Below are 21,818 nucleotides of genomic sequence, written 5' to 3'. Positions count from 1 at the left end.
GAGCAACAGAGTCCCTAATTTGCTGGGTAGTGGCGGTGCGGTCCCCTACGGCACTGCGTAGGATCCCACGGTCTTGGCGTGCATCCGTGCGTCGCTGTGGTCCGGTCCCAGGTCGACGGGCACGTGCACCTTCTGCCGACCACTGGCGACAACATCGATGTACTGTGGAGACCTCACGCCCCACGTGTTGAGCAATTCGGCGGTACGTCCACCCGGCCTCCCGCATGCCCACTATACGCCCTCGCTCAAAGTCCGTCAACTGCACATACGGTTCACGTCCACGCTGTCGCAGCATGCTACCAGTGTTAAAGACTGCGATGGAGCTCCGTATGCCACGGCAAACTGGCTGACACTGACGGCGGTGGTGCACAAATGCTGCGCAGCTAGCGCTATTCGACGGCCAACACCGCGGTTCCTGGTGTGTCCGCTGTGCCGTGCGTGTGATCATTGCTTGTACAGCCCTCTCGCAGTGTCCGGAGCAAGTATGGTGGGTCTGACACACCGGTGTCAATGTGTTCTTTTTTCCATTTCCAGGAGTGTATTTCAGTAAAGTAGGAATCATGATCGATGTTTTCAATTATTCTTTGAGCCACTTCTTGTACCCTGTTGTGCAGATGTTCTACTGTCATAAAATTAATCGCAAAAATTACCTCAGGTCCTTCCATACGTTTTAACTCTTTCATGTCCACAGGCAATCTAGACAAAGTTTCAGGTACAACATTTTCAGAACCTTTTACATACTGTATTTTAATGTCGTATTCCTGTAGGAACAACATCCACCGCATTCATCTACTATGTAATAACCGACCACTCATTAGAAAAGATAGAGCTTGATGATCCGTATATACATGTATTTCTGTTCCCCATACTAGTGTTTGGAATTTTTGGATACTCTATACTACTGCTAAAAGTTTTTTTTTTGTGGCTTCTGATGGCCAATCTAGGCCAAACAACACATCACTATTGATATTTTCTATTACTAACAGTGTCATGAAGTGGGATATTCCCAATATTGCAGTTCACCTGGGTCTCGTGTTTTACAACGTTGCTCTTCGTTCCAGTAATACCAACTATGTACACTCCCAATACTGGTAATATCAGTAAGTGATGTTTAGTTTGTAATGTGCTAAATAAAGCGCTAGAAATAAATGACACTTCACTCCCAGAATCTATAAGTATGTTAACTTCAAAATCTTCTAGTTTTCCTATGATTCTTCTTCTTCTTCTTCTTCTTCTTCTTCTTCTTTTCTTTTTTTTTTTTTTTTTTTTTTTTTTTTTTTTTTTTTTTTTTTTTTTTTTTTTTTTTTTTTTTTAAAAAAATTGGTCCTGTTGTCTACATAGCAGCTTATGCATAAGACATTGGACAAGTCAAGTTATAAATATACAGGCTGAATTGTCTGGTAAAGTGCTCATGTATATTACAGTTTTTTTGTAGTCTCTGGTCCTTGCCTATTACATTTAATTTAAAGAACAAAAGGGTTTCCATAATGTATACACACGGTAATGGGGGAATACCAGATTTCTTAAACAGGGGTTTACAAGAGTCTCTAGGCTTGCACCCAAACAAAATTCTAATGGCCCTTTTTTGTAGTTTAAAAGTGCTATTAGCTATTTTAGAGTTTCCCCTGAAGGTGACCCCATATCTAAGACGAGAATGAAAGTATGCATGATATGCATTCAATACTGTTTTCTCACTACAGCATGATTTTAATGAACAAAGAAGATAACATGTTTTGCTCAGTTCTGCATTGAGATATTCAATATGCTTATTCCATCTGATGTTACTCTGCACCCAAAGTCCTAAGAATTTGGTTTCAGTACTTTTACCAACTGGTTCGTCATTGATAGAGACTGATGGGATAAACATGTCCTTGTTAGGAACATTGTGGAATTTTAGAGCAACGGTTTTCTTACTGTTTATTACAAGCTGATTACTCTGTGCCCAGCTGCTAAGTTGTTTCGTGACCGTGTTTACTGTCTGCTGTAACTGTTCATCGTCGTCTCCTTTTAGTGGAATCGTGGTGTCATCTGCAAATATGATTGATTTGTGTGCATCAATATTTAATCTTAGATCATTTATGTACAGAATAAACAGAAGGGGTCCCATTACGGATCCTTGGGGTACACCACATTTTATTTGTTTATAGTCAGATAAGTGATTAGATACAGTTTTTAGTTCAATATTTGTGTGCTTGACGCACACTGCCTGCATACGATTTGTCAGGAAGGAACTGATCCACTTGTTGGACAGACCTCGAATACCATATCTTTCTAGCTTTGATAGCAGAATTTTATGGTCCACCATGTCAAAAGCTTTTGACAAGTCAATAAAGACTCCTATTGTTTCCTGTTTTTTGTCCATCAGGTTTAGGATGGAATTGATGCACTCATAGACAGCAGTGGTTGTGAATTAATGGCAGTTAAGCTCAGTTCTTCCAGTAACAACCATTCTTTGGTTGGTATTTTATGTGTGAAATTAACATACTTATTATGGACTAGGCCTCCTAATGTGTTTCTACAACCTGGGTGCTGGCCCTAGATCCAGATTGCACTACATTTTCCTCATTAACAGCAATCATTGGTCGGTTACTGAACCGGGGTATTACGTTACCACTTTGTACTCTTATTACTGCTTGTACAAATTCTTGTGACATCACTGGGCCTATATTCGAAGTTGGATGCTTATTTTGGTAATTATCGTTACCATTGCTCCTATTACATTGGTGTAATCTAGCAAAATTAGCCTCAAGTTTTCTAAAATTATTATTACTATTCCTTTTATAAGTGTGATTTTCATTTTGGTGTATGCTCTCGTTACGTTCCTTGTTCAAGGCATCAAGTGCATCCACAAAAGACAACAGTTCTTCTGCGGTTTTCCGCCCACTACACAATATATCTTGTCTGGTGTAAATGGCTAAACGTCTTATTAAAATTCGAACTAACCCTTCTTCCTACATGGGCTTTTCTGAGTACTTTGCATGTGTTAAATGCCAGTCGAAATACTTTCTCATTGTACCCCATGTACTGTTATAGTACTTAAGGTCTCACAAATGAGATATTAATTTTTCCTGGGCACTTGCTGACCAATACTACTCCTTAAACTCTTTTGGAAGTCTGCCCAAGAAAAAATTTCTCAATGTTCACTGTGCCCCCTCCGAAGCTTCTCCTCGAAGGTACTCTGCCACAAATTCAATCTTTTTTGAATCTTCCCAGTTTTTCGGCAAGGCTTGGTTAAACCGTTTGAGAATATGCACCTCCCCGTCTGACTTAAACTTTGGAAACTGTCTGGATAGTGTAGATTTTACTCCCCATTGTAAATCTGTCATTACCTCACTAGTTAACACTTCATTGGGAGATGTCACTCTATTATCTACTTTGTCCTGCATATGTTTTAATTCTTTCCATAAATTATCTATGCCTCTCTTAGCATCCTTAAGTTCCGAAGCTAAAGTTTGAGAAACGTTGTCGGAGGTTACTCTCTGCCTATTATCTCTTCTACCTGTTCCTCCAGATTACTGATATTTATTACGTCTTAACCAGTTAGTTTCTCTTCAAAATTTCTTTCCACGTTATCAACTCGCCTGTTAACGCCTCCAATTTATGATTGGACTAAAGGAATTCTCAACACTTTCGTTTAAAGTGTGTAGTCTTTGTTTTACAGCATCAAATGTAACATTGCATACACTTTGAAATGATCCTAACTTACCACCAAGTTCAGCTTCTACATTATTACATTTGTCTTCAATAACAAATTCAAACTTCTGGGTCAGCTTCTGAAATTGGTCATTCTGCTTTCGGCTACAGTCAGTAAACATTTGATTCATCTGGATAGTCAAGTAATTACTTAATTCATTTTTTTAAATGTGCACTTACAGTTGATGAATCTGCCCTCTGGTCATCTAATTTAGCATTCAACTGAGTATTCACTGAGTCTAACTTGAGACTTAAAGTATTAATTTGGGCGTTTTGAGCTTTGATTAAATTCACTACTTCAGACCAGTCTGGCATTCCCCTACTCACTGTCATGCCCATGGCTGGTTCTGATGTTTCACCAATTTTTTGAGTTATCCAAATCCTCCTTACTTTTAGATCTAGTGATCATTAAAAAAAATCACCTCTGAGTATAATAATTATACTAACAGTCTATTGTTGAATAGTTTCGTTAACTTTACACTCAAATAATTATTGTCTTTCTCTCACTGGGCGTAGGGTTTTAGGCTGCATCGGTGAGCCAGTGTGCAATCAACGCCGGTGAACAGCACGGGTGCCGGCAGCGTTGAAGGTTGGTTTCAGCGTCGATGCTGGCAAACGGATTAGTAGGCAGCACCAATGAGTAGCAGCTGGCTCCATTCGCATTGCTTGCTGGTTACGGCGTCCACACCCCCGCAATGTGTGTAGGGTTACTTACCCTCCACACTGGATTTTTGTCATCAAATAGATCTCGTCATAAGTCTTCTTACTCTAAACTGTTAATATTTTCCATACGTCTCCTCTTCTATATTATTTATCAATTTTCACCCCTTTTTACTGTTTATGCAAAATCCAACTCTGCGAAACAATTTGCCTGTCTTGTTGCTATGGCAACTGACAATATCTTCTTATCTTGATTTCCTTTCAAAATTCCTCTTTCTTCAAGTCCTGATCACATTGGTCACCACATTCTAATGGTTTCAGTGACAAGGGAAGTGGTGCAAAACTGGATTGCGAACTTCACACTTCTCTTACTACAGTTGACTTACTTGAAATGTTCAGCCAATCCTCTTCTCTGGGTCTGTGGCTGCGTTGATCTCCACAACTTCTTCTCTGATGAAATAACGCTGGTTAGAGGGATTATAAAAGACTCTCTCTCTCTCTTTCTCTCTCTTAAAATAACTTGGTACCCTCATAATACTTTCAGTTCAGTCCAAATATATTTTCATTTCCACAAGTTTCACATAAGCATACAAACTCTTGCAAGTCAACTGTGTTGTTAGATAGTATTAAATATAATTACAATGTGGTGAGTTTAATGACCACCAGAAATTCAAAGACAGGACTTGCTTCTAGCAAGTCTAACACCAAGATTAAGTAAGAGTCTCTAGACAAATCCGGATTCAATTGTCTATAACAATTACAATTATTCAACCACCAAGGAATAACACATAATTTCTCCTTTTACTTTCCATACAGGTTCTATGGCACCAGTGGCAAACACTTGCCGGCGTCACTCATCTGACGCAGCTCCTGCCCACCCATGACCAACGTCCATCCTGCACACACAGACATGTGTTGCACAGTAAATAGACTCTCTCTCACACTTATCTTGAAAACATTGCATGTTTGAAGTGGCATAAGGTCGTGTGTTTCCAGAATTTACGTGGAAATTCTCGGATCACTACACATTGAGAATATTTGGAGGAGTGGACTGAGGGAGTTTCATGCCCAGCTATTTGTGTGCCTGAACTTTCCTACATGCAGTAATTTTAAGCAGGCAATGGTAACCCAACTGCTTCTACTACTTTTTATTTAGAGCCAATAAATTTTCAAACTTTATGATCAAAATATGGGTTACTGTAGATCAGTAGATATTTAATAGAGATATCAGCAGTGTGAAAAAATTTAAGACCAAATTGAATTTAACTCAGAATCTATTGTATGTTTTATTACAAGTAGACAGAGCAGGAAGGAAACTTAAGTGTGGCTTTATTATAAGCAAGAAATTTATAAAGAAATCTTCAGATATTAAAAAAATTTCAGAAAGAATAGTGAAACTTATTTTAAAAATAGACAAAAGGTATTAGAATGGTAATTGATACTGGGAGAGCACTGTGGATAGTAATGCTCAGTGTGTATCTGTCATATAGAGCAAGGGCAGACATACGTGACCAGGCGTGTTGTGGCTTGCTGCAATGCAGGGCATGACTGGATCATTGTTCAGTGTCTGGTACTCAGAGACTGTGGTACAGAGGTGATACAGTGCCAGGTGAGTGGGAGGCCAAAGTGGGATTGGCCGGGTGTGGGCAATGACTGCGTGGTTAGTACATCGAGCGGCATTGGAGGCAGTGTCAGTAGTGTGGTGTGTGGTAATAGCTGGCCAGGAACCTGTGCTGTTGCAGAGGCAGTGAACACACCATCTGCCGACATGCAAGAGGATGAGTACACGTAGTCAATCTGTGGTGGTAATCAGTAGACGTGGGCGTGAAGGCTGGTGATCTGAGTGGAAGGATCACAGCGTGTATCTATTACAAAATTATCATCAACTATTTTGACTCTGTCCTCTTCAAGATTGAAGTCAGGGACATCAAAGGTGATGCATGCTGGGCTGCATAGTAGCCAATGTTGTGTTGACAAGGGGATGTTTTTTGTGGTCAACATAGGGCCAGTCTAAGTCATAGGGAAAGAAGTAATAGCATCACAGAGAACCCATGCCAGTTTGTATTTGCTGAGCCTTACATACTGACAATCTTAAAGTGTTTTGCGCATGAAGGTTTTTGGAGTGGTGTGAGATGTAGGTGGAAGCAAATGCAAATTTTGAATATAGCACTTAACCTGTTGTGCTAACATCACAGGTCTGCTGTGTCTGACGTTGGTGTTGGTAGGACAAACTCTGCTGTAAGCATAATGGGTAAACCATATAAAATGTTCAGCAGAGAAGCCTGTAGGTCTTTCGAAATGCCATACAAATGCTGACCAATACCTGTGGAAGAACTACAGTCTGTCATGGCGCACAAGTGCAGTGCCATTGCTCCACGAGGGCATTACTCTGCAAGTGGTACACTGTTGTACAGCTTTGAGTAATGCTGCAGAGGTAGCAGGAGTTCATCAGACAGAAAGGATTCGAATAGTCCCCTCAGCCTGTAGTAATAATTTCAGGACAGCCAGAGCATCCTATCTGTGTATCAGTGAAAGCTCAAACTGTACATTCCACTGTGACATCTTTGACTGGCAATGCTTCAACTCAGAGTGAAACCTGATCAGTTACAGAATATAGATTTTTTTATCCTTCAAATTCTGGGTGGGGGCTGACAAGGTCCATGTGCATGTACTGAAATTGAGCACACAGTATACTGTAGCGGCGCCACCATTTATGATAGGGAAAGTTAGATTTGTGCAATATTCTGAGCACAAGCTACAGCCAGGTGTGGGCCAGATTGCAGTGAGTTATGCATACCAACAGCTGCAAAGTAGAAGAGAGGCCACAGGGTTGTCAAATTTCTGAAAGAGTAAATGTAGCAGTTTTGCATGACGCAAATCACAGGCAGAAGGGGCCCACTGGCCAACCTAGTGTGTTATGACTATGTGACGTGAAGTACCATGTATGGCAAAACAGAGGTGCACAGCCACGTATAAATAGGTGCGGGTTTCTAACGAGATTCATTCAAGTGTGGCAGCTGTCCTGGATGGCGGGGCGTGTCACACCACCGGCTACACACAGCAGCAGATGGGGCGCCAGTGTTCCAGTCCACAGCGGGTCACTGGTTTTACCCTCTGAGGCCAACGCCGGGTCTGTGGTGAGCCATGTGGCGGGCCACTCCGTGGCTCGCTACTGCGGGCAGTTGTCCTGGCTTCCGACACACACCGGACGCATCCTGAGGCAAGGGCCACAGATTCAGATTCCAGATTGCAGCCACTTGTTATCACCGTAATCTTAGCCATGCCAACGAGAAGCACGCACCTGGCCGCCTGTGGCTCACAATGAGGGGCACTGAGTCGGTAGGGTCACAGACCGCTGAGTCAACTGCCGGCATCCTGACGAAGCCGTAACTCTGCTGCCGTCCAAGACTGACTCACGGCAGTGCGTGCTTGGGTCACTGAGGCAACCATTCCGCACTGAGACATTTCGCACATGGCGAAGTGGTGTCCTCAGCATTGTGGGTCCCAGTGACACAGATCGAGAGGAATGGGGGCACTGTAGTTGGAAACACTAAATCACGTGGAAAGCTCAGACGAGTCTTAATATGGTGCCTTCTACCTCTTCCCACTACATTTGGTGTTGCTGTTACATTTGGTGGCAGAAGTTGTCACTACATTTGGTGTCAGAATAGCGGACGTCGGTTGTCTAGTACGACGTTACGACGTTCGAGCCCACTGCCCACATTACATTCACAAGATGTGGTGAGTTTTGACCAGTCTTAATATGGTGCCTTCTACCTCTTCCCACTACATTTGGTGTTGCTGTTACATTTGGTGGCAGAAGTTGTCACTACATTTGGTGTCAGAATAGCGGACGTCGGTTGTCTAGTACGATGTTACGACGTTCGAGCCCACTGCCGCATTACATTCACAAGATGTGGTGAGTTTTGACCAGTTTTCTTTTGAGTATTGGGTGTTTCCTTGCCTTTGTGTGTTTTTGAGTATGGCTTATGGCAGGCCATTTTAGATGTTTTGCATAGGCCTTTTTTTATTTTTATTTTTTTGTCAGAATAAGTTTTAGTGTATTTGGGATAGTAAGATTTTTTTTTTTTTTTCGTGGCATTTAATTACTTTTGTATTGGTTTGACTATGATGTTACTGAGTATGATGATACTGAGGTGTAGAGAGTCAGATTATTCTTATACTTAAATGTTTTGATTTGGGACTAACTGTGAACAAAAGCAACACAATGGCAGAGTCAGTTATTTTTAGCCAGGGGAAAAGGAATAGACTGTCCATGGGACATCGTGGAGCCAAAATTGACCTTGGACAATGAACTGTGGAACTAGGTGGAATGTTTTTTCATCTAGGGGAAACTGTTGTCAGTGCAGAGCTGTCGCGAGGGGCGTTCAACATAATGAACAAACCAATTGAACCACGTACATTTGCGTTATGGCTTAATTCATATGAGTGTGTGTCTGGTGGCTCTAGGAAGTCGCTTTGGGTAGGTGTGGAGTCAAATCTACTTGTGGGTACAGTATGTGTTATTGAACCATTGGAGGATAATGAAGTTTTGGGTACATTGGATTGCTTTGTGAAAGGTAATGTTGTATGCGTACAGGAGGGGAATGATGGGCAAGTAGTTCCCGTGAACGTGGATAATTTTAGCACTGTCGACGCGAATTTGAGGAAAGGAGTTTTAGTAGCAAATTTGGATGTGCCAGATGATGAAGACTGGTGTCTGATAGGTAAGCGAAGCGATCAACCACTATCTACTGATAGAACTGCATTGCGTGGCAAAATTAAACATTTGAAAGGAGGAGAAAGAGAGCATATGGAAGAATTATTGTGGGAATTTAAAGATTTGTTTTTTTTCCACAAGTGCCTTTATCAGCAACTCCATTAGTTCAACATAGGATACCAACAGGCAATGAAGCACTTGTTTACCATAAACCATACAGAATACTGAGGTATTTGCAGCCAATTGTAGAGGATTTCATTGATCAGCAGCTTGCAGAAGGTATTATAGAGCATAGTAATAGTTGCTGGGGAGCAGGCATTGTCGTTGTGCCTAAAAAATCTATGGAGGGAACTAAGAAATACAGGTTCTGTTGTGACTACCAATACCTCAATAATAAGACAGTAATGGATGCATACCCCATTCCAAACATATCGGAGACTGAAACTCTCGGCAACTTCTGGTTCTTTCAATTTATCCAGTTTCTGTCTCCTTAATTTTGTACCTTTTTGCAATTTTAATTGATAGTTCATAATGGTTAAACTATGGCTGCAGTCCACGTCTGCTCCTGGAAATGTATTAGACTTTAAAATCCAGCTTGTAGATCTATTGCAGCAAATAATGTTACAATTAAAGGACTTATACTTAATCATTCACCTTATATCTGAACTCGTTCATTCTACTCAGCTGAAACTTAAAAGTGCTGAGGTGAAAAAATGAAAAAGTGAAAGGGAAATAAATATAATCTTCCATGGTTTTGGCATAACTAAGTTATGATACAGGCTTTATAATTCCTCATAGATATAATATTTTCTGAAAAGATGTTCATACTTATGGCACTTGTATATTTCTACAGGAAGCAATTCTCACTGTTTCACAGAGTCTTTAATTTTCGTTTCAGAGTTATGGTAATGAGATAATTGAAGATGAATGTGAATGTCTATTTCAGTTTTCATGAGCACTGGAGATATTTTTCATACTTATGGCACTTGTATATTTCTACAGGAAGCTATTCTCACTGTTTCACAGAGTCTTTAATTTTCGTTTCAGAGTTATGGTAATGAGATAATTGAAGATGAATGTGAATGTCTATTTCAGTTTTCATGAGCACTGGAGATATTTTTGACCACTACCTTGTCAGAGGGAAAATCGAAGTGTTTTCTGCTGTTTGAGCATGTTTTTCAATAATGTGGATCTGGTATTCTAGTATTTGGCAAAAAATTTGGTCCTCTGTTACAAATGAACATCAGTAACCCAAAATTATAATGTTTTCCAATCAGAACTGCCTAAAATGTATTCACCTTTTCTTTTTTATTTTGTCCAGATAAGACATTGATTCTGACACAGAAAATGTCAGTGTTACTGAGTCAGATATTTTGTGGGACTTGACAACTTGGGATAGGTGACCCACCAGACAAACCAACTGCTCCCACCATCTAAAAGCCAGAATGCATTTTTATGCAATGGCCAGGAACTCCACAAATAAATCATCAAGGAGTGAAGAAGTGAATACTATTGATGTCTCCCAGGTGAAGCACTACTGGCTGCTCTGTACTACAATGGATGGCGAATTGCTGTGGCGATGGTGACTTTTCAAGGACTCACACGCATCCTCGTAATATTCTTGTGCTGACGAGGTTGCTCTCTTGTGCTGACCCGGGGCACTCAGGTTTTTTTTTAACTTTAGCTTTGTTCTGTGATTTTTAACAGTGAATTAATAAAAGCTGTCCACGTGGGTGCAATGGAACCAAACAAATATGTACAAAACATTCTTCCGTCTGACTTGTTGTTAACATATTTAAATAAGCTGTGCATTTGTGTTTGTAGAGAAATTTTGATGTGTTTTTCACACAGGGCTTCTGTTGCAGGGTCCCCGTGCAGCAGCTATGATTATTAAAGCTATTAAATCAGGAAACTGGGTTGTACTGCAAAACTGCCACTTGGCTGTTAGCTGGATGCCAGAACTAGACAGAATTTGTGATGAAGTCATAGTGCCTGACAATACAGACAGTGACTTTCGTTTGTGGCTGACGAGCTACCCGTCACCTGACTTCCCTGTTTCTATCCTGCAGAATGGTGAGAATATCTGACTTCTTTTCCTGAAATGAAACAAAACTTTCAAAGGGAAACCATAAAATTGAAATGAACAGTAAGATCAGAATTTCATCGTGACAGTCAAATAAAATCTAATACTTTTTCTTAAAATATAAAAAGGAAAATCTGACAGAACTAAAAGTGTATGTAAATTATTTAGTATCCATTTAAAAGGACTGTGTGAATTCATGCCAGAGTAAAGAAACGGAAACCCCTTGAGGTCTAATAGTGCATAAAGCTAATAAATCTAATTACTTCAGAATGATTGATTGTGCAAAAAAGCAGTTTCAGATTTTTTTTAAACAGTGGAAGGTAGCAACTAAAAAGAGTTATGCAATGAAATTTTCATGTTTCTAATGTAAACCTATTTCCTTTCTGATTCATTCTTGCAAATATTTTTACAATTGTCTTTCTTCATCAAGTTATTGAAGAGTTTGAATTCACTAATATTTCCTATATAGTTGAGGAGAAAACAAATGAGAGACGTAAGTCTACATCATGCAACTTTCTCAGAATGTTGATTTATAAGGGAAAAGGGAACCAACCTAAAATCAAAAATCAGACATAAACTCTATGCTGGACAACAATGCAGGCACCTGATTAGAAGTACTATGAAGCATAGATAACTAAAAAGTGATGTACTATGGACAGAAATAAGTAAATGTGTAACTGAAAACCAGAAGAAAAATATAAATGCTTTTAAACATTAAAATGCACACAGGCCATTGAACTGAAAACCAGAAATGAAAGCAAATGGCAAACATTCGAATACCCTTTGTATTGAGGATTGTTAGGATGGCATCGCCACATACGAGCTCACATTATCTTGTTGGAAGATAACTTTGTAGGGCACTGGGAGATGGTATGCAATTACAGATCTACACATGGGAGAGATGGAACAGCTGCTGTTCAGATTACCAGATATGTGAACCAGATGCACATCTGCAAGATTTCAATTTCCATCTGGTGCTGTCGATCTTTGCTTGCAATTCTGGACCCGTCTTCAGCTCTCCCTGTGAATTGGTCATGTACTTTCCTTTGAACTATAGACATCAAACCTAAAAATCATATCTTTGACTGCGCTCTCAGTGACCTCATCTCCCCAGATCCACAATCGGTACAGCAGAGAGAGGGCATCGGTCGACCTAGTGATGTCACGACCGGGGCCCACTGTGGGGACAGTGCTGGGGCATTGTACCCACACCGTTTGCCTTGCGCAGCTGCTGCAGCAGGCAGAGTGTGGCAGAAAGCCAGATTAACGATGGTAGGAAGGGCTCATTTGCTGCACCACCACCTGGAGCTGCATAGCCCCATATGGCAGTTTAATGCATCTACTTGTGGCTTAGTAAATTATATTTGGCACCTCAAAGCCAAGAACAGATGGAACCTGGAATCCCACTTCTGACACGAGATTCTACATCCTCTCAGTGGGCAGGTATGTTGGCAGGGTTTAAGAATGGCGTGGTCTTGTAAATAAAATATCCGTGGTTAGGCAAAACAAATTGTATAAGTTTATTTTCTGTTAGAGATAACATCCTATAAGTTTATTTTCTGATAGAGATAATACAATGAAGATAAGCTACAGAAGATAACTCCAGTAGCCACTAGTTCCCACTCAGAAGAGAAAGGAACTCAAATGGAAATCCCTTGAGGGAAGTAAACATTATTTTCAAGGAATACTATTGAGAACTGAGAACTGACATTTGAACTGACTGTGTATCATTTTCACTGCTGCCAGTGTACATTTTGCATAAGAATCACGAAGATAAGATAAGAGAAATCAGGACTCATACACAGTTATAGAGATAGTAATTTTTTCCTCCCTCTTTTTACGAGTGGAACAGGAAAGGAACTAAGTAAAAGTGGTATGAGGTACCTTTGACCACTCTCTTTACAATGCTTGGGAGTGTGTATGCAGATCTAGGAAAGGAAAAGTTCGAGGTTTAAGTCATTGAGCATCTACTGCTGTCAGTGACTCAGAGAAGAACAGAGCTCCGTTCAGCAGGCTCTGCCCAAAGGCCTTCTGTTTCACAAGTCTGGTGATTGTGAGGCATGTTCTGATTGGCAGGGTGACTTTGCTGATGACAGTTCAGGCTATTTCAGAGTCAAATGGGTGATTGTTATTGCATCAATAGGAAGGCAATGGATGAATAATATGGTTTGTATGTAAAGCTGAAATAACAAAATATATATGCATTTAGGCCTGGGGGCACCCTGTACAATAAATTTGTGTGGGTAGTAGTAATGTATTGTACAGAGTATTCTTCATTTAGAGATGTAGATAAATATTTTCATTTAATTATATCAGTGTCATCAAATAAATGTTAAGTTGCCAAAAGGAGATGAACGTCACCTGTTTAATATAACTGAAGGATCAGCTGTCTATTTGAAAGAAACAGCTTCCTTTGTAATTTACTGGGTTAAATTTCACTGGAGCCGACACAACAGAATCACTGTTGCAGTTGCTTATAGTACTCTTAACGGGGTAGAGATAGAGGACACCCTTACGAAAAAAGTTCTAATGGATTGTCTAGGATGGCCTGGTGAGGCTAGGGTCCTCCGCTGAAGAAGGATTTTTTGAGCAGCCAACGGACTGATGATGGTTACAATAACTTGTTTACAGTCATTGATTGGGAGCAGCAAGTCACAGTGATGGCATCAAGAATATTACATGTTTCCCATAGCAACAGTCTCCAGCAGCTGACTGTGCTTTCTGCCTCTGCTACATTGCCAGATACCCGTAGTTCCCAGCTGAAATAAGTGAGGCCAGTGGTGACAGCTATGGGGACATTGGGCCGCATTGTGTCCCAGTGCTCGGGGCGTAGGGGTCTCCTGTCAATGCCCCAGCAGGGACAGAAATTACCAGAGCCTCGAGTCATACTCTCCAGGTGGTGGAAAAATACAGGGTTGTGCTGCAGTCCAGATACTTAGGTGGCATGTGGCAATTCATGTCCTGACAGAGGCGGATTCAGCTGTATCACTGACGTGTGGCTGGGCAGCACGGGCTCGATGTCACACAACTGCCCAGCTGTTTGATGGTGACGAGCTGGTTAGCCAGTGTCTACATACTGCTGCTCTGCATTCATTTTGAGGTAAAGTCAGTGTTCGTGAGTTGCATCGAGTGTTCTGGCCCGAGGCAACGACACAATTGCCATTATGGGGCTGTAAACCTCATGAAGGCTGTCACAGGGTCAACACACAAGGTCTGTCGACAAAGTGTCAATTGTGAACCTGCTCCCCTGCAGTCTGCTTGTGAGCACTGACCGAGTCAGCTGATTTCATTCTGGTGCTCCACTGCTGGCTGAAAGTCCTGTTATAATTTTACCATTTACAATACAATTTTTGTATTAAGCTTCTGTGATTTGTTTATCTTTTTTAACTATATACATTGACTCTTCCCACATCACTAAAAGGTTTACTCGTTGATGGTATCTAAGGAACTAGATGAATAAATGAATGAATGTAGTTTGCTGATAGTCAAACAGTGGTCAACATCAAAAGAGATTGTATGTCATTACGACGATAACTATGTAGCATTTGTCACCTAGATATTCAAGGATATTCAGCATTTTCTTTTCACCATTGTACCATTTGAAAATATTGTCATTGTATCAAACTCTTGCTAGTGGTTGTAGATCAGTGGGTTTCAGGGAAGTTGCACTCCAAGCATCATTATCATTGTAATCATCATCATCATCATCATCATCATCATCATTCTCCTCCTTTACAAGTATTATGTGATTACACAAAATGTTCAAGCTATCAACGGCATTGTCTTCTTGCATCTCTTCTTTCTTGGTACTGATATTTATTTCTTTATTTAACCTGATTGGTTTAGGATCTTCAGACCCCCTCTCACCCTGGATGAGGGTTTTATGCATACAATACTTTAATTAATAGTAATATTTGTAGTGGGTCAAAACTAATAGTACCTCATTGGCATACAGTGAGAAGAGCATCACACATAACTGCTGAACCCCGTACATTTCAGTCCATTTGGATTTCATGGTTCCAGATGTGACATACAGTTGTGTAGTTGTTTATTATATGAGATATCATTGCACTGCACTTGAAGATAAATTTATCCCCTGAAATTTGACAAATAAAATGTTGGAGACTACAGTGTCAAGGACTGTGCTAAAATCTAAAAAAGCACATATTGCCTGCCTACGGATATTTTCAGGCAAATGGTTAACTTCTGTCAGGCACATATTGTGTTGTTGTATTTACAGAAAAAAGTTGTATATTGTGGCCCTAAACAGGTCAGTCAGATGAGACTGACAGCCTTGTCATCCTCTACCAATGGCTTCATTGGAAGTAGTGTGGTGGAGCTTATGGTCTGCACACTTCTCTCCCAGTCATTGTGTGGTGTCACCGCCAGACACCACACTTCCTAGGTGGTAGCCTTTAAATTGGCCGCGGTCCGTTAGTATACGTTGGACCCACGTGTTGCCACTATCAGTGATTGCAGACCGAGCACCGCCACACGGCAGGTCTAGAGAGACTTCCTAGCACTCGCCCCAGTTGTACAACCGACTTTGCTAGCGATGGTTCACTGACAAAATACGCTCTCCTTTGCTGAGACGATAGTTAGCATAGCCTTCAGCTACGTCGTTTGCTACGACCTAGCAAGGCGCCATTACCAGTTACTATTGATACTGAATCATATACAGTCAAGAGCGACGCTCATCATTAATGGATTAAAGTTAAGTATTCCGCCAGCTACGTCCATTTTTTCTAAATTCTAATTTCCTTGTCCTGTTCCAGACCTCACGCCAGCCTGCGTGAGCTAAAACGTGTGCCTTTCGGCTTCCTCTAAAATCACGGTGTTGGCTCTCCTGCCAACCCACAACACATTGTCACGTTTCTTGGCCTCAGAAACACTACTAATCACTCAAGTAGCTCCTCAGTTCCCAGAATGAGATTTTCACTCTGCAGCAGAGTGTGCCCTGATATGAAACTTCCTGGCAGATTAAAACTGTGTGCCAGACCGAGGCTCGAACTCGGGACCTGTCCCTTTTGCAGGCAAGTGCTCTAACAACTGAGCTACCTAAGCAAGATTCACTACCTGTCCTCACAGTCTTAATTCCACCAGGTCCCGAGGTCAAGTCTCAGTCTAGCACACAGTTTTAATCTGCCAGGAAGTTTCAGCTCCTCAGTTGTTGAGTACTCACCATAGCAGTCGTCCCATCAAGAAAAAATGCCTATCAGTACTGAGAACTCAACCCTGGCCCCCCATATGGCAGTCAGCCCCACTGACCTCTCAGCTAAGGAGGCAGATGTGTTTAGAGAAGTGTGATTGTTACGTATGCATTTGGTTATCCATAGTAAAGTAGTCCAGTAAGCTGGTTGATCCCCCCTCCCCCCCACCCCCCCACCCTCGCTCCATGAACCATGGACCTTGCTGTCGGTGGGGAGTCTTGCGTGCCTCAGCGATACAGATGGCCACAGATGGCCATACCGTAGGTGCAACCCGAACGGAGGGGTATCTGTTGGGAGGCCAGACAAACATGTGGTTCCTGAACAGGTGCAGCAGCCTTTTCAGTAGTTGCAGGGGCAACTGTCTGGATGATTGACTGATCTGGCCTTGTAACAGTAACCAAAACGGCCTTGTTGTGCTGGTACTGCAAACAGCCGAAAGCATGGGGAAACTACAGCTGTAATTTTTCCCGAGGGCATGCAGCTTTACTGTATGGTTAAATGATGATGGCAGCCTCTTGGGTAAAATATTCCGACGGTAAAATAGTCCCCCATTCGGATCTCTGGGCAGGGACTACTCAAGAGGATGTCGTCATAAGGAGAAAGAAAACTGGTGTTCTATGGATCGGAGTATGGAATGTGAGATCCCTTAATCGGGCAGGTAGGTTAGAAAATTTAAAAAGGGAAATGTGTAGGTTAAAGTTAGATATAGTGGGAATTAGTGAAGTTTGGTGGCAGGAGGAACAAGACTTTTGGTCAGCTGAATACAGGGTTATAAATAGATATTCAAATAGGGGTAATGCAGGAGTAGGTTTAATAATGAATAAAAAAAATAGAAGTGCAGGTAAGCTACTACAAACGGCATTGTGAATGCATTACTGTGGCCAAGATAGACACAAATCCGAAACCTACTACAGTAGTACAAGTTTATATGCCAACTACCTCTGCAAATGATGATGAAATTGATGAAATGTATGATGAGATAAAAGAATTTATTCAGGTAGTGAAGGGAGATGAAAATTTAATAGCCATGGGTGACTGGAATTCGAGAGTAGGAAAAGGGAGAGAAGGAAACATAGTAGGTGAATATGGATTGGGGATAAGAAATGAAAGAAGAATCCGTCTGGCAGAATTTTGCACAGAGCATAACTTAATGATAGCTAACACTTGGTTCAAGAATCATAAAAGAAGGTTGTAATGGAAGAATCCTGGTGATACTAGAAGGTATCAGATAGATTATATAATGGTAAGACAGAGATTTAGGAACCAGGTTTTAAATTGTAAGACATTTCCAGGGGCAGATGTGGACTCTGACCAAATCTATTGGTTATGAACTGTAGATTAAAACTGAAGAAACTGCAAAAAGGTGGGAATTTAAGGAGATGGGACATGGATGAACTGACTAAACCAGAGGTTGTACAGAGTGTCAGGGAGAGCATAAGGGAACAATTGACAGGAATGGGGGAAAGAAATACAGTAGAAGAAGTATGGGTAGCTCTGAGGGATGAAGTAGTGAAGGCAGCAGGGGTCAAGTAGGTAAAAAGACAAGGGCTAGTAGAAATCTAAGCAAAGAAGGGAAAGCAGAAAGGTGGAAGGAGTATATAGAGGGTCTATACAAGGACGATGTACTTGAGGACAGTATTATGGAAATGGAACGGGATGTAGATGAGGATGAAATGGGAGATAGGATACTAAATGAAGAGTTTGACACAGCACTGAAAGACCTGAGTTGAAACAAGGCCCCGGGAGTAGACAACATTCCATTAGAGCTACTGATGGCCTTGGGAGAGCCAGTCATGACAAAACTCTACCATCTGGTGAGCAAGATATATGAGACAGACAAAATACCCTCAGACTTCAAGAAGAATATAATGATTCCAATCCCAAAGAAAGCAGGTGTTGACAGATGTGAAAATTACCGAACTGTCAGTTTAATAAGTCACAACTGCAAAATACTAACTCGAATTCTTTACAGACGAATGGAAAATCTGGTAGAAGCCAACCTCAGGGAAGATCACTTTGGATTCTGCAGAAATATTAGAACACGTGAGGTAATACTGATCTTACGACTTACCTTAGAAGAAAGATTAAGGAAAGGCAAACCAACGTTTTTAGCGTTTGTAGACTTATAGAAAGCTTTTGACAATGTTGACTGGAATACTCTCTTTCAAATTCTAAAGGTGGCAGGGGTAAAATACAGGGAGCGAAAGGCTATTTACAATTTGTACAGAAACCAGATGGCAGTTATAAGAGTTGAGGGGCATGAAAGGGAAGCGGTTGTTGGGAAGGGAGTGAGACAGGGTTGTAGCCTCTCCCTGATGTTATTCAATCTGTACATTGCAAGCAGTAAAGGAAATGAAAGTAAAATTCGGTGAATCCATGTAGAAGAAATAAAAACTTTGTGGTTTGCCGATGACATTGTAATTCTGTCAGAGACAGCAAAGGACTTGGAAGAGCAGTTGAACGGAATGGGCAGTGTCTTGAAAGGAGGATATAAGATGAACATCAACAAAAGCAAAACGAGGATAATGGATTGTAGTCAAGTTAACTTGGGAGGGAATTAGATTAGGAAATGAAACACTTAAAGTTTTGCTATTTTGGGAGCAAAATAACTGATGATGGTAGAGGATATAAAATAAAGACTGGCAATGGCAAGGAAAGCGTTTCTGAAAAAGAGAAATTTGTTTACATCGAGTATAGATTTAAGTGTCAGGAAGTCATTTCTGAAAGTATTTGTATGGAGTGTAGCCATGTATGGAAGTGAAACATGGACGATAAATTGTTTGGACAAGAAGAGAATAGAAGCTTTTGAAATGTGGTGCTACAGAAGAATGCCGAATATTAGATGGGTAGATCACATAACTAATGAGGAGGTATTGAATAGATCTGGGGAGAAGAGGAGTTTGTGGCACAACTTGACAAGCAGAAGGGACCGGTTGGTAGGACATGTTCTGAGGCATCAAGGGATCACAAATTTAGCATTGGAGGGCAGCGTGGTGGGTAAAAATCTTACAGGGAGACCAAGAGATGAATACACTAAGCAGATTCAGAAGGATGTTGGTTGCAGTATGTACTGGGAGATGAAGAAGCTTGCACAGGATAGATCACATAACTAATGAGGAGGTATTGAATAGAACTGGGGAGAAGAGGAGTTTGTGGCACAACTTGACAAGCAGAAGGGACCGGTTGGTAGGACATGTTCTGAGGCATCAAGGGATCACAAATTTAGCATTGGAGGGCAGCGTGGTGGGTAAAAATCTTACAGGGAGACCAAGAGATGAATACACTAAGCAGATTCAGAAGGATGTTGGTTGCAGTATGTACTGGGAGATGAAGAAGCTTGCACAGGATAGATCACATAACTAATGAGGAGGTATTGAATAGAACTGGGGAGAAGAGGAGTTTGTGGCACAACTTGACAAGCAGAAGGGACCGGTTGGTAGGACATGTTCTGAGGCATCAAGGGATCACAAATTTAGCATTGGAGGGCAGCGTGGTGGGTAAAAATCTTACAGGGAGACCAAGAGATGAATACACTAAGCAGATTCAGAAGGATGTTGGTTGCAGTATGTTCTGGGAGATGAAGAAGCTTGCACAGGATAGATTAGCATGGAGAGCTACATCAAACCGGTCTCAGGACTGAAGACCACAACAACAACAACAAGGTGGTTGTGAACCACATAACCTAAACCCTTGGACTGAGGAGGAAGAATATTAATTAGGTGGTAATCAGATGGTGCCATGGAAGCATCTGTCTTGGGTTGTAGTTTGACAAGTGCCTGTTTCCAGGCAACCAGGAAGACATCTGTGGTCAAGGAGTGGTACGAGAGATCTTTTATTGTGGGCAGTAGTGGATCTATAGTAGAACAATCATTTCACTGTAATGCTCTTGTGTACAGTAGATGCTAATACAGTACAAGTGATTTATTTCTGAGTTATGTTTTCAGTAAAATGTTAAAGAAGAAACTATCATTTGAGCCGATGAAATAATCAATAAGTCTTACATTTTTTGTGGTTTAGTGATGAGTGTTCATAATGTGAGGCACTGGTTTAGTTCCTAGAACAGGACAATACTGTCAGCTAGAACTTTTATTTTGCCTATACCTATGTTGTGGAGACTTTTTCATGACACTTTGAGTCATCTTTCCTTGTATTGTTGCATTTTGGGATCCACCTTGCACTTGTTTTATGAATTGAGCTTATTACTTATAACATTATGAAATCTGCAGCAACAGTTTGTGCTATATCTTCATCTGTAACACATTAGTCTTCATGAACATTGTCAGTACAAGTTTCCAGAGAGGAAGCTGACATTTTGACTGTCCAGGCAGGACGTTGCTTGTCAGTCACGGAGACTCGATGATTTCTGAATTATTCTACCCATTTGTAAAAAATGTCTTTGGTTCATACAACTTTCAGCTTACTGTACAACCATTCAAGAAAAGACATTATGTAAACTTCAGGTGGGTACACCAAGATCAAATGCAGTATTGAAATTGTAAACAAAACATTTACAATATAGAGAAAAGATAGATTGCTGCTCACTGTAAAGATGACAAATTGAGTTGCAGACAGGCACAATGAAAAGACATTTACACATTAGCTTTGAGCCAAAGCCTTCATCAAGAAAGAAAGCACACACACATTCATTCACACAAACAAGCATATCTCTCACACTTATGACTGCCATCTCCAGCAGCTCAGACTGTAATGCAGCTGTCACATAGAACAGAAGCAGCAGTCTGGAGGGAACAAGGAAAGTGAAGGGATAGGTGTGTGGGTGAGTGGAGAGAAGAGCGCTGCCTGGCGGAGTGTGCAGGGACTAGACAGCCAACAGGCACAGTGTTGAGTTGATTTGGGGGGGGGGGGGGGGGGGGGGGGGACAGGAAGCAGAATAGGAGTGGAGTGAGGAAGGGGAAAGACAAGTGGGTACATTGATATAGAGCAGCACACACAGGGGGTGGGAGATGGGAATACTGAGGGGGTGGAAACTGTTGAGTGGGAGGGTGTGGGGAGAGTATGTTTCTGTAGGTTGTGGCTAGGATAACTTTGGTAATAGGGAGTGTGCAGTAAGGATAACTCTTATCTGTACAGTTCAGAAAAACTGATAGTGGAAAGGAGGATACAGGTGGCCCAGGTAGTAAAGTAGCCATTGAAATCGAGCATATTATGTTCAGCTGCATGTTGGCCACCCGGTGGTCTATTTTTCTCGTGGGCACTGTTTGGTGGTAACCATTCATCCTGGTGGATAGCTGGTTGATAGTCATATCAATAAAAAAAACAGTCAGTGTTTTTACTGGACCAGAGGTGGGAATGTTCCTACACATCAGTCAAGGGGCCTGAAAATGAGTAATTTTGTGCCAAAACGGGTTGCTCAATTAAAATAACAACTGGAAATTTAGACCCCTGAAAGGCGTTCCGATTCAACATTCTGCGTATACTGACCAGCCAAGGT

The 21,818-nt window shown here is 41.3% G+C and overlaps 1 protein-coding gene across 1 annotated transcript in view; it reads left to right on the top strand.

The window, feature by feature from the left end:
- LOC124594696 (dynein axonemal heavy chain 3) overlaps positions 1-21,818 on the top strand; it is a 1,186,267-nt gene that overhangs the window by 1,000,613 nt on the left and 163,836 nt on the right. The window contains exon 58 of the mRNA XM_047133063.1: positions 10,939-11,146. Coding sequence (XP_046989019.1) covers positions 10,939-11,146 — 208 coding nt within the window. The remainder of the gene's footprint in view (positions 1-10,938; positions 11,147-21,818) is intronic.

This window comes from Schistocerca americana, chromosome 2 (assembly GCF_021461395.2).
Source record: "Schistocerca americana isolate TAMUIC-IGC-003095 chromosome 2, iqSchAmer2.1, whole genome shotgun sequence".
Taxonomy (NCBI): Eukaryota; Metazoa; Arthropoda; class Insecta; order Orthoptera; family Acrididae; genus Schistocerca; species Schistocerca americana.
The sequence above is the reverse complement of the archived record's forward strand: the minus strand, read 5'-3'. Positions and strand labels throughout refer to the sequence as shown.